Source organism: Sceloporus undulatus, chromosome 6, assembly GCF_019175285.1.
Source record: "Sceloporus undulatus isolate JIND9_A2432 ecotype Alabama chromosome 6, SceUnd_v1.1, whole genome shotgun sequence".
Taxonomy (NCBI): domain Eukaryota; kingdom Metazoa; phylum Chordata; class Lepidosauria; order Squamata; family Phrynosomatidae; genus Sceloporus; species Sceloporus undulatus.
In genome coordinates this window covers 52,900,029-52,914,479 of record NC_056527.1, presented here as the reverse complement: position 1 = coordinate 52,914,479, position 14,451 = coordinate 52,900,029, and the positions used below count along the sequence as shown (strand labels likewise).

General features: G+C 39.7%; 1 protein-coding gene across 2 annotated transcripts in view; it reads right to left on the bottom strand.

Moving 5' to 3' along the window:
* Window positions 1–304: 304 nt before the first annotated feature.
* The window catches only part of ANO10 (anoctamin 10), a 79,558-nt gene continuing 65,411 nt past the window's right edge, over window positions 305–14,451 (bottom strand). For both annotated transcript variants that reach the window (XM_042476776.1, XM_042476777.1), the window contains exon 13: window positions 305–1,113. In XM_042476776.1, the coding sequence (XP_042332710.1) occupies window positions 1,069–1,113 (45 nt within the window). In that variant the 3' untranslated portion in view covers window positions 305–1,068. The remainder of the gene's footprint in view (window positions 1,114–14,451) is intronic.

The following is a 14,451-nucleotide window of genomic DNA, read 5'->3' as shown; positions in this document are numbered from 1 at the left end:
TTGCCCTATTGAAAGTTAGTCAGTAATACTAGTGTACTCAAGAAGGAACAAGGGTTGTTCTTTTCTACTGGCAGTGGGGTGTCCAGGTATTCTTGACTTCCTCAGGCACGAAATGGCCATTGGGTGCGCACTGGTGCCATGAAAATGACTTACATACAGAGTAATCCTGGGCAAGGAGGTGCTGGATTGTGCAACAAACTTAAAAGCATATATGTCAAAAACAGGATTCTGGCCATCATTACATGCCAACAGCAAGACATTTTGGTACACACAGGAGGAGTAAAACAGACAAACAAAAACTTCCTTCACAATGATTAAACGTTTTAATGATTTTCTTGCTAGATAGATAAAACTCTTATTTAACACGGCCTCTGTTTAGCAATGCAGCAACGTGGAACTTAATGTTCAGCAGAAATACCATACAAGTACAGCTTAATTGGTACATTTCATAGGGACTGGATCAAGATGGGTAAGCTTCATTTCATGCCAAATGCTTCCTTTTCCAGATTCTAAATGGAGTGCACAAGTTTTAAAGTATTGTAACAAACAATCTAATATAATACAAATATCTTTGTTATAACCCCCCCCCCAGCCCCATCTTGTACTAGATTGGTCCTATGGGAGAAATGTATACATCACATTTTATATAAATTTCTTAAATGCAGAGAAATTTCTAATAAGAGTTGGCTAAATATTCTGGTATTAAAAAAAGATTTAAAAAATTGAATGCCATGGGGAATACAAAGCTGTATTGCCTCCAGAATTCTCTTAAAAGTTGCACTTTAAGATTAAGGAATTATGATTAATATTGGTATCCTTAAAGGACATTTGTATTATGTTGGAAGCATTCAATTATAACCAGATATGGCACAGGCTTCAACTGGGCTCTATATTTTGTAAGGTATGCACGGTGGGTGGGTTTTTTCTTTCAGTGAGGCTTTTAGTGGTGAATAAGGATATGAAAATGCTGCAGCATGGAGTATTGGAATCAAGGGAAAACATTGGCATTTCTTGCTGTTAATACTTATATATTTCTTTCTTCTTCTGAAGTTGCTTGGTTTAGTCGTCCTAGGAAGTTTCTTCTTTTATGGACTCTACTGCCAACTTCATTTGCTGAAATGAAATAAGGCATAAAAATGGAAATTAAGCAAATATTGCACACCTGATGCTAGAATGAAAAATTCAAGGCCTCATTCACACATGTTTTTGCACTGGATTGGTTTGAATCGCTCTATCAATTCAACACCGAATAGATATTCAGACTATGCTTGCCACGATCAAAGCTCTCCATGTCAATTTAACCGACTTCATGTTTATATTTAATTTGGAACCAATTCAGAATGGCGATCGGAGCCAGCATTTTTTAAAAACTCAACCAAGTGACGCTCATCTTTGTTACTGTGACATATCACAGATCTTGTTCAGGAATGAACAGCAATTACACAATTTTCTTTAAAGCATTGTCACACGAAATCCATGCATGCCAGGGAAGAATCGTCTATGACAACCACAAATTGCTCCCCAGCAAATGCAATGATGCACCCCCCCCCCCAGGAATCCCCTCTCCGACTTTCCTAACCTCTGGCCAACAGGGAAAAGAGAACTAATTCACCAGCAGAAGCAGGAAAAAACAACAACTATGCAGTAATTTTAAAGGGACCACTTAACAGTATGAAAAATTTGAATTCATAGGATTTAAAGAGCCAGTATTTTCGCCCACGGAACTGTGAGCACCAAGAGGGGAAAAACAGTGGCTGTTTGCCAAGACCTGTGATATGAGTATGTTCCTCCCCTATGCCCATTGCCCCTCCTTCCTGAGTAACCTAAATGAGATTGGCAGTGCGTTCCCATTGGCGGCTCCCTAAAGTAACCCAGTTCTTTTGAAAAGATGCGGCAAATGCCCGAGTTTCAAAAGAACTGGGTTAAAGAGGATTTGCACCCCCCCCCAAAAAAAAATCAAGTTGGAAAAAACTGGCACAACTGTGAACCATCCCCTTTTAAACTGGTTTCCAAACCAGTTCAAAATGCAGTGTGAATGAGGCCCATGTTTCCAGTTTTAATTCTGATCAATAATTCAGTTTGTCTTGGAGCTGGTGAAAGAAAAAAACGAAAACACTGTTGGGGCGAACTTTACAAGATAGGTTTGTTCAGGCTGCCCATTTGTGTGGTAACTTATATGTCTTCTTCAAAGTACATAAGGTCACATGTATTTTTATTTTTAAAATATTTTATTTATAGCCTTTATAATATACAAATAAATCATAGCTAATAGTATTATTTACACACTAACCATGTCTAGTAATTAGTTATGTTTGTGAGAATGAAAACCTTCTACATTCATAATGGTTAAAAACCAATTTCTTCCTTTTAACTCTTAACTTTGTTGTTTTCTTTTACCTTATGTATTATTTACATCACACTATTCACAGCAATCTTTACAATTTCGAGGAGTTTTTTTGTGGATCTGCTTCTTACAAAGTTACTATAAAGTCACTCAAAGTTACTCTTACAGAGTTACTAAAATTTCAAAACAAAAGTGTACCTGTATAACAATCAAAGAGAAGGATTTTTTAAACTAAAAAAACACCACCACCAAACCATATGTTTATATCGAGTTTCAGTCTTTTGTAGGTGTTCATTCCTCATTCATTGCAGGACACTATATAACCAAACCATACCAATCTTTTCTCAATATTTTATCACTGGTATCCAAGCTTTTTCTACTTCTGTTATTGACTTATTTAATCTACCTGTACGTTTATCTGATTCAATCATGTCCAATAGTTTTAAGTCTTCACTTGATGGTACTGTTATCCCTTTCCAATATTTAGCCAAGAGAATGTGTGCAGATGACACCATATATAGAAATAATTTCCAATGCTCTTTTTGAGTTGCTTTGTCTAGTACTGATGTCATGATAAGCAGAAATAATTTGGGTCTCATAGGGGTACATTTCCCTATAATTTGTGACATTTTAGGTGTATTGATTTCCAGTATTTTTAATAATGGAACAGCTGCACCATAAGTGAAAAAGATCCATGTGTTGCTTTGCAATTCCAACATGCTGGGTCAACTTCTTTATACATTTTGTTTTATTTTTCTGGAGTGAGATACCATCTGTTGAATATCTTGATGTAATTTTCTTTAAGGTCCTGAGATTTAGTAAATCTTTGTGTCTTTCTCCAAGAGTCTTCCCATTGTTCTAATGTTACTGTATTTTTTAATATCTATTTATTATTTATTATTTTATAGGTCACATGTATTTGTAAAATTCATTTATATCCCACCTTTTTTCCAATAATGGAATTCAAAGAGAATTACAGCTTATTAAAAAATGGAGATTAAAATAATACAAAAACGTAAATAAAAAAGTATAACTATGGCGGGTTACACACCGCCAAAAAGTACGTGCTTGGCATGTACTAGGGTTAGGAAGGGGCGTCCTTTCTGGACGCCCCTAACCCTAGTACGTGCCGAGCATGTACAAAATGGTGGCACCCATTCTACATGGGCGCCGCCATTCTGACGCAGTAGACGCTTAGCGTCCGCATGTCTCAGTACCATTATGATGCTGCAAGTGCGCCAATGGCGCTTTGCGGTGTCATAATGGCGCCGCAAAAAGAAGCTGCATTTTGCAGCTTCTTTTTGTTGTGCGAGGGAGCTGCACGGTTCGGCCGCTGCGGCTCCTCGCGCAATAAATGAGGGCAGTGGGAGACTGCCCATTTTGGGCGGTCTGTAAAGCACCTATAAAAATTATTTTAAAAATAATTCAACAATCTGTAAAGTTATTAAACATTAAAATTCATTAAAAGATTACATACAAAGGAACAGAACAACACAGCACACCACTGAAAGCCCATCACAGCAAATTTCTAAAACCGTGAAGGAATATTTTTACTTGCAAACTGAAGGACAGCAACATGGAGCCATCCTAGTCTCCCAAATGAAGAAATTGCAAAGTCTGGAAGCATCCACTGAGAAGACCCTGTCTCCTTGTTCCCACTCTATGAGCCTGTGGATGTGGCGAGGCAGCGAGAAGGGCCTCTTCTGAAGACTGTGGAGCTCTAAGGGCTTGTATTGGGAGATACGTGAAGAGGGATTATTGGTCATTCCAGAAGTGTTGCGTTATCTCCAGTCTACTTTGAGAAGATGGCCATGTAACTTACCCCAAAGGAGTGGGATCTCCTGGGTCCAGGCCAGAGGGCTCTCTATGAGGACGATGGGAAGGTAGCCTCTCTTGGTAATGATCCCTTTTGTTTTTGTGGGGTTGATGCTGAAGGGATTCATGTTCTTGCCATTTCTTATTCAACTATTGGTATACTAGGCCATGTCCCCTAGAGTTTCTATGCTAGAGCTGAGCTTGTCTGAAGCTGATTTTTAAATATAAAACTCCATGTTTGAAGCTTAGAATCATTGGAAGAGTTCCTGTCCAACTCCCTGCCATGCAGAGAAACACAACCAAAACATCCCCTGACAGATGGCCATCCAACCTCCATCCAAAAACCTTCAAAGGAGGAGACATCACAATATGAAGATATTTAACAGTAATATGCATAGAAAGAAAAGGGCAAAGTACAACAGCAGTTTTGTGTAAAATATGCACAAGCTAATTTATGTGTACAAATGCAAATTCAGAAATGTTATTAAAATGGGAATATAATGTCTTGCCCTAATAAGGAACATAACCAAATGAGTGGTGTGCCTGCTCACTTTGAGATCTTAGTACTGGGCAGTTTCAAGTTTCCAATGTAAAATATGAATGCAAAACACACTTCGGAAACATTTTAAAAATGCTATAAAGCTATACTTCCAGTTCATCTTTGGCCAGTTAAATCTGGTTTCCATACTATTTTGTCTGACCGTAGCAGCAGTGGCAGGGACAAATAATCTTCAAGAGCTAAATGATGGCACTAAAATTCTCCTTCAGGCAGCTTTCCTGCCCCATTTACTTAAATGTCTTTTTTTTAAAACAGCTACTACTAAATTAATTAATTGTAAAACATCGGCAAAAGCAGAATACAGTAGTAATACTGAATTCATGACCCATCAAACTTGAGTAATTCACTTATCCTGGAGCAATTTTCTCCAGCTCTCAACCTTATTGTGCTGTGATTTATGGCAAATGTAGAAAAATAAAAGTGGTGTTCTCATTTGCTATGCTGCCTATATACAGCGCAAATCTTAGAAACCAAGCATGCTATATACCCTTGTATAATATGGTGGCAGCAATCTGTGCTAAAAAAAAATAAAAAAAAATACAAGGCTGAGATTATGACCTCTCAAGCCCCTTTTTGCTTTAATGGTTTTTCCTCTGCATTGACCTGTGGGGAAAGGACAGAGCACAAAATCTGCCTCCCCCCAAAATCCCAGAGTTCAATACTTGGCATGTTCAGGTGGAGCTGGGGGAATTCCTGCATACAACTGTGAAAAGCCCTGAGAATAAACCAGTAGTTTAGAGCACCAGTGAAGCAGCCCCTGATTGATTTTGCAGCTTCAAGTCTTATTCACACCTCCAAATGTTCATTTATTACAAAAGGAGATTTATGCTTGTGGAAGCCTCCAGGAAATACAATTTCATCTTCAAACAGGGCAACCCTCTCCCTCATCTTCTTTTGCCCCTCCAAAAGGAGTTTACAAAACCAGAAGTGGGCTTCCAGACACATCTGAGTAGGACAGCTCTGGCACTCCCCTGGTATAGGCAACAATGAGTTACATGAGCCACGTGGTCTAGTTCAGGAGAAGGCAGCTTCCTAGGAAAGTTAATCATTATTATCATTATTTTGGCCTTTGGCCATTTATTAGGCTGGACTGGAACACGATTATGGATAATGGAGAGGGCAGATATAGCAGTCCTTCTTCAAGGCCTCTGTGCCTCACACAACTACACTTTCGTGCCTGCATGGAGAGCCCATCAGAATGTTCCAGAACACTGTATCAGTGATGCTATCTGTATATTTCTCTTTGTAACATTTATGTGCTTGCTTTTAGTACTGTAAAGCACATCGGGTATATTGGCAGAAAGGTGGTATATTGATGCATGCAATACAAATTACAGTGAGCTCATCCTATTGGGCTAGCCATCCACGGACTGGAGCTCTTGTGGATCGCCCTGTGCCATATTAGCTAATGGCAGTGCACATCTCTCACCAACCGCTGACTAATATGGGCTTACACTCCCACAATTTTTATCCAGTTTTCCAAGTCCAGTTTTCCCAAAAACAATTTGGATATGCACTGCTTTAGTGCTGGATCTACAACAGGAATATTAAGATCTAAGCATTTTTGGTATTAAAAGTCAATGCCCACTCCATTCTATTATTTCTAATTCTAGTTTCAACGTTTCTAATTTCTTTTGACCTCTTATTGCAAAACTGAATGCATACCATTAATGAGTTTGTAAATTCAACATTCAGCTGCTAAGGCAGACTTTTGGGACTAGTAAAAGGGAACAAATGTCTTCCATCTTCATCATCATCATCATCATCATTTGTATCCCACTCTTTTCCCAGAACTGGGATTCAGAGTGGTTCACAACCTGAAAAGAACAGTACTGCTAGTCACTCACATCATGGGTTAAGCATTTATAAGTAGTATCCTGAAAGAGAGCATGGCTGGCATATAAAACAGCAGCACATGACAGAGGAATAGTTTGTGGCGGGTCCTATTTCTAAATAAACAGATACATTTGTGTAATTGAATGCTTGGAAACAAATAGGTCGGCCAGTGCATTTAACATGGAGGATGTAGTGGTGACTATCATAGTTAGAAACAGATGTTTACTTCATGCAATGTCAGAGTAGGTTTAAGCTGAGAACCTTTACCTAGCATCTAAAAATATCAGCATATTTTAGTTTAAAGCTCTTTCTGCCAATAACCAAGCCTTAAGAGATTTTAGAATGAAAAGAAAAAACTACACGCAAGCTGATATCATTAAAGGGAAGGAAGCACAGCAATCTGGAGAGTGAAAGAAGGGCTACATTTTGCCCCCGGCCAAATGCTCCCCATCCTGAACCTACGCTCACCTGTATATTTATAACCAAAACAATATAAAAGGCCATAACCTTCCTTGCAAAGCATGGAGGTGAACTTGAGTAACCACTGGGACTCTCAAAATCTCACATCACTTACAGAATTGGGGTGCATAAAACAGTATACATATGATACCACCTTATCTTGACCCCCTCCCTCCTTGCCTTTTGCCAGCAGGTAATAATAATAATAATAATAATAATAATAATAATAATAATAATAATATTTTTATTTGTATACCGCCCTTCCCATGATCAGGGCGGTGAACAACAGATCAAAAAATACAGTACATTAATTACATATCAAAACAAATTATCAAAACCAACATTACAAATGCAATACAACTATTTAAAACCAATATTAAAAACCCCATAAGCCAGCTACCCTTGCTGTCGGGGGGGGGGGGGGACTAGCTGGAACTTATGTTGGGGAATGCTAATTGGAACAGGAAGGTTTTCAACTCCTTCCTGAACTGGGCCAGGGAGGTGGCCGAGCGGAGCTCAATGGGCAGCGTAAAATGAATTTGTTTAGACAAGCTTTTTAAAATTACAATAGGGTGGTTTATTTGGGGTGTGTGTTATGTTTTAACCTTTGTATGTTTTTATGTTGATTTATATTGTTTTTAATTATTTTAATTGCTTTTAGAAATTTTACTGTGATGTTTTTGATATGTTTTTATCTTGTAAGCCATCTTGGGCCCCTTCCTGGGAGAAAGGTGACATAGAAACTAAATAAAATTAAATAAATAAGATTACTGGTCTCTGTATCCCAGTTTGCTGTGACTCACAGCCACTGTATTCTAACACCTTGGTTCTTCTCCACTTACTGCAACAAGAGACTCTTTTGAGATGCCATGGATGGGATCTAGGGGGCTGTACAGACAGCCCCTAAAGAGCGGTGGGACAGCGCCCCTTTCCTAGCCGGATTGGGGCTGCGGCAACTGCACACCGCAGCCCCAACCTGGCCTTTCTGTGACGCAAAAAGGAGACGCAAAAAGCGGCTCCTTTTTGCACCACGGAAAGGGTGCCATAGCTGCCAGCGCTGTGGCTTTTCCGCGCTGTGTCATGTGAACACAGTGCCAGAAGAGTGCCGTGTGGTCAGGCACACAGCGTAATGGCAGTGTGCATCATGTGTACACCACACCCCCACTCTGCCCCCAGGCCGGCGTTTATCGCTGGTCTGTACAGCCTGTAGGAGTCACAGACATGTAAATATGTGCTCTTGTTGCTCACCTCTTCCTAGTATCTGGAGGGCTAACAAGCACTCCTGATAATTATGTGATCTGTACCCGATGGTGTTGTTAGACTAGAACATATGTACTTATAGCATTCGTGCAAGGGAAGAATCCAGTGCCAGAGTTTGTATGTACTGTATATGTTCTCTCTTATGCTAATATAACTGCAGCTTCATCAGCATCTCAGCCACGCTCTTCCTGATGGCTGCCCTTTTCCCACACGTGGACTGATTATCTAGTATTAGTGAAAAGTCAATTGGTGTGCTAAGTCAAGGAGTGGCAACTACTTGGGAACATGATACATCAAAAGTGACTCTGTCGCGCGCGCACACACACACACACACACACACACACTGGTAGCTAGAAGGCAAATGGCATTTACTGAGCAATGCCTTGCACAACACTAAATTGTTGATAGAAATCACAGGCTTCAGTATATGTGGGGATGTAATTAAATCTCATTTAATGGTGGGGTTGCAAGCCTGTGAATGGGACAACTGGTGAAAATTGATTCCGGAAGACTAGCTGTGTTAGGCTGTAAGGTGCCAGGGTACTTTTTTTGTCTCTCCTTTTGGCTGTTACTGAATAACTGATTTATTGTGGAGGGAAAAACAAGTGATTTAGGATGTTCCCAGCACTGAAGGTCTGTCTGCTGAGCCTTTTCATGTAAAGCCTCAAGGAGGATGTGTCTGTGATAATAAAATCTTTTTAAAACTGAAAGCTTAGTTTATTTTTTGACTTTAGGACATTTTTACCTGAATATCAACACAGCATATAATACAAAAAGGTCTTGACTTGGAAACGCCTGCAGACATTACTTCAATATAAACACAAAAATAAACAGGAAGGACCATCCATTTACTTCCCTTTGCTGAATTTCTTGATATTGCGTCTCTCTGCAAAACCATTTCTCATATCTACAGCAAAGATATTTCAGCCAGAAACCTCTGTACATGTTTACATGATGCAACCTAAGCAAAGTGTTTCTTACTGCACTGGTTTTCAAGTAAAGGGAAGTACATGTTTAGATCTCTTCCAGAGAAGTCAGTGTGACCTGCAAGTGCCCAGCTCTGGCTGAAGCAAGCTGCTAGTTATTGCAATAATCTTTTTCTAGATTCAGCTTTAAGCTTCAAGCAGATTAAAGCATAGTAATTTATAACAAACCCTCATCTAGGTCCAAAGCCAAAGAGATACCATTTATGCAATCAGCAATGCCTTGAATTTTTATTAACTGAGATAGGAGGCAAGAGCCCCCAATCTGGAATGCGACTTTTGCAGAGAACAGAGGTCGGTGGTACACACCCCATCAATTATGTGCATGTGCACAAATCCCTGCTAACAAATTACAGAGGCATGGCAATAAAAATCTCTTGCATTCATATGAAGCAAGATACACATAGACTGTGCACCTTGTTTTAGACAAGGATCAGAAGTGTGCTTGTTTTAGTTAAAGAATTCATTGTTCAGACACCGGCAGTGGATTTTCTGTGTTCACTTATCACTACTTTGGCAGCCCAGGATTGGGGTGGGAAGTAAAACTGGCCATAGAACCTGCCACAGTTGCCACACCTTGGGGGGGGGGGTCACCACTGAGTCTTGCTTCTCCTCAATTAAAAACAGGAGGGGAGGGCTCAATTGATCCACCATGGTAGTAGTATTTTTTAAAAATAATTTGGCATGAATTGGAACAGCCCCTCCGCCATTTGTAAATAGCAGGCACCCCATGGATATGTGATTCAGATCATATGGGGATTTTTGGACTAGGGGGTATATTAGAGCTTCCCTGTGGATGCCAAGGTCCCAAACCAAATGGGAGGACTTATCTGTTGCAATTTACTTTTTAGAAAAACCAACAACAACATTTATGTGGTTTCTAAATGGCTTCTCATTTAGTCTGGGCCACAGTATAATAAAACAGCAGCAAAAATCTATCAAGTCTCACAGCTGTAGTCTTACGTCCTAGGGGAAAATGCTGTATAAAACGTATTAGTTCATCTTTTTGCAGAGCTTGGTCACATTATTTAACTATTATCAGAATGTCTGAAACTCCACTGAATCCCCATTAGATGCCTGAAGGTTTTCCTTAAAAAAGAAATTGACAAAGCTGTTCCTATCTATCATAGGTGTGTTGCTCACCCCTGCTGTAGAGGACATGTGCCCATAAAGTTGTTTCAGAAAATCATGTATATACAATCCTGTAGATTTCTGTGTGATAAAGAGCAGGAGACACTTACCCAGACCTTTGGATGTACTTTTGGTCTTCAGCTATTGCAGGATGGGAACCCCACATGATCCTCCAGCTATTGTTGGACTGCGACTCTCAGTTATGGTGACTAAGACCGCTGGCCCAACCATGTATGATTCTTACGCATGCCCTACTGTATAGCTTCAACTATATACTACCAATGTATAGATATCTACACACACACACATATATATACAAACACACCATATAAAATGAACAGTAAACATTAAATTCTGACATGGGGAATCTGAATTTTCTGTCACAGCAAAAAAACTTATAGGACTCAAGACAATTTCTGAAAGACATTCTGTAATTTCAGTTCAGGTTTTTATAGAAAGTAAACGGCTCCTATTTATGCTCAGTTCCACAGTTCATTTATTTTAATGAAACGCCGAAAAAGTGAAGCAAACTGTAGACGTTTAGACCCATATGACCAATGTTGAAACACTGTTTCAGCTAAGCCTGTCAGGTCAGGAACATCACAGGCCTTGAGATTTCAGGGCCAAAACATCAGAACTAAAGACTAGTGATATCACTTGACATCACATGATACATTAAACATCAGCTACAGTAGTTCTAGTATGCCATTCAAATAATTTTTAAAAAGCAAAGCCAGTGTAGTGTAGTGGTTTGAGAATTGGACTAAGGCTCTGGAGATCAGAGTTCAATTTCCTTCTCAACCATGGGAAACCACTGGGTGACTTTGGACGAGTCACACTCTCAGGCCCAGAAAACCCTGTGATAGATTGACCTTAGAGTTGCCGTAAGTCAGAAACAACTTAAAGGCACACAATAACAACAGTCCAATGAATGAGACAACACTTCTAAGTTGGAAATAAAGTTTTCCAAATTCTGCACATAAAAGAATGAGGAAAAAAAGAAGACATTTAGCCAGGATCTTTGGGAGAAAAGAAGGGAAGGAGGAGGGTGCAACTATATGCCTAAGATGCTCCCACCACACTTTTTGCTAACAATGGCACCACCCATGTGTGCATCTAACAAAGAAAGGAAATTCTACTGCAGCTTCAACCATTTAAGGCAGGGAAAGGAAAGTGGAAACATAACTGAGAAAATTAACAATGGAACAGGAAAGCCACAAAACAGCAGGTCTATATTCAGGTCTGAACACAGGCAGATCTCTTGGGGAGTCTACAGCAACTGCTCCAAAGCAGCCTACTGCAACAGAAGCCAGAAGCACACAGTTAAAAAAAAACCCTCTTCTTTCAGGGAAGTATTCTTGTCCCAAAATAATTCTATCTACCTTGAAGCCTGACCAGTCCCTGAGATATAGGAATCATAGTTACCAACCTTAGCTAGCAGGTTTTGTCTGTCATATTCATTATGGTAAGATATTTCTTTATAACTTAACCTTATAGGACTAAATCCAACATTAATCCCAACTAGACCCATTGTGGTATAGTGGTTTGAATATTGGACTAGGACTCTGTGAGACCAGGATTTGAATGTTGCTTGGCCATGGAAATTCAAAGGTCGATCTTGCACAAGTCGGCACCCTCAGCCTAAGGCAATGGCAAACCTCCTCTGAAGAAATCTTGCTATCAAAACATCCTATGAAAGTGGTTGCCATAAGTCTGAATTGATTTCAACATACAAAACAACAACAACAACAACAACAAAGATTCAATGAAACCAGTGGAATTATGTAAGTGGTTACTTGAATTTGCTAATCACCATTTACATAATCCCCATTGATTTCATTTCAATGGTTATAGTCTAGTAACATTGGATGTTGCCCAAAGTACCTACACAGCCAAAGCTGGGAAAGTCATTGCTTTATGCTGCCAACTCTACAAGGGTCATGTCAGAGTACAGCCTACCTATTGCAAGTAAATGCATTTGGGCCTTGTTTACAGTAGTCAACGCAGAAAGAAAGAAGAGAAAGAAACAAAGGAAGACCTAGATTGAGTCTTGTAAATAGGATCTTGTTTTATACATTTGTTTCCAGGTGAGAAAGGGAGGTTTGTGTGTACGTCTCTATGTGTGTTTAATTCTTTTAGGCTAATCATAATTCACAAGCAATTTCAACTGACATATGTGGGCAGATAGGCTAGCAAAAATGTTTCTGAACTACTAATTTTACAGCTACTTATTTGCATAGCTAAAGTTGTTTTGAGTACTTCCTGCAATAAGCTGGTATTTCCATTTTAGCTTCTACAAACAAATGAGCAGTGTTTTGGTTCTTGTCCTCTCTATTGTTGTGAAAGGTCGATATATAACTGGGAAAACAGAGTGAACACTAAGTTGCCAAACCTTCTGCCACCACACATACAATTAAGGGGGTCTTCATACTAGAACATGAAGCAGGGCCAACATATGCAATGCTACCCTTAATGCTACCCTGTATAAGGTTTACTCAAAGCTCTTCCACCACATTAAGCCTTACACAAGACAGTGTAGAGGAGAGAGGGAAAGAAATGCATTTGTACCCAGCCTTCATTTTAGAAACTGCAGTCAAAACATGGAAAGCCTGCACTGAGTTGCCCTATCACCACTGCCATACAGAACTGCTTGCATCACATGTTTCCAGCCAAAGCATGCCTCTTTTAGAACAGCCAATTTCTTCAATATGTGGCTCATAGGTGTCCTTGGAGCCAAGGTACTGAGAGAAAGAGCTTGGAAAAGTGCCCATTAAAAAGGAACAGGCCAGTTCTCAAGCTACCCTTCGCAAAGTGCCGGTGTTCTAATGGCCCTAAGAAAGCCCTATGATAGGGTTGCTCATCCTAAGTCAGAAAGAACTTGAAAGCACACAACAACCACAAGAAAAAAGGCACTGACAGCGCAGGCCATTTTAAGCAAGAGGCTCAGGCAAAATCAGAAAGAAACAGAAATTACTTCCACTTATGAAAAAAGCACCTCAGGCTTAAAACAGCCCAGTGTCCCCAAAACTGCCCCAGTGGTCCCTACAATGCACAGGGAGCATTTTCAGATTTAAATAGTAAAAATTATGGTCAGGGGAATCTCAAAAACAGCCCCAGGGAGTTATATGTAGTCCATGGGCTTCACTTTGCCCACTCCTGCTTCAAACAGTTACAGTCCAAAGGAGAAAACTGAATGTAGCTAAGAAATTCATGTCCACAGTGGGATGGCAGTAGGATGGCATCTGGCTTCCTCCTCATAGAACTTCATCACTTAAGGTCAGCACACGCATTCCCGAACAAAAAGGATTTTGGCAAGCCCTACTGGAAGCTCTTGCGACCAGAAATCGTAAAGGAAGAAGCTCTGCCATTGCACATTAACAAAATCTATTTGCAAAGAACGCACATAATTTGTAAAAGAGGACAGTAGTATGGCCCAATGGTGAAGTGCCCTAACATGATTCAACTTGGCACACTTGAATATCTTTTAACTTTAGAAAAAGCCCAGTATATCTTGGATTTCTTTTTGTAAAGACATGTAGCTGCAGATATCTAAGTATATATAAAAAAATCTTTATAAGTAACTTTTCTGCTCAGACATATAAGCTTATCAGGAAATTCCATCAGTTCTTTTCAAAGGCATGCCTAGTAATTTTGGTTAGCTATATCCATAGCTGCAAGAGCCTCATTTTTGGGGGGTTGCTCTCATGATGAAAAATATATTGGCTCAGATTTACACAGAAGGAGAAGCAGTGACAGACCCCTTAAACATTTGGATGAAAACATAACAAAATAGAGAAAAAAATGAGAATCAGACTGGGAAAGGAACTTTTGTTGACAAAATCCACACTAACCACTGCCTGTTTTTGTGGTAAAGTTGGAAATACACTCCATTCGTTTTATAAAAAAGCTCTCCAAGGAGCGTGAAGAATAGTGTCTGCCATGGCAACCACCCAGAACTGTCTTCTGGCACTCTCTGAATAAGCATTTATGAGGAGATTAATTCAATACATGCACTGATGAAAAGACTCTTGAGATCCATAACTGTCTCCCATGTATTCCACTTA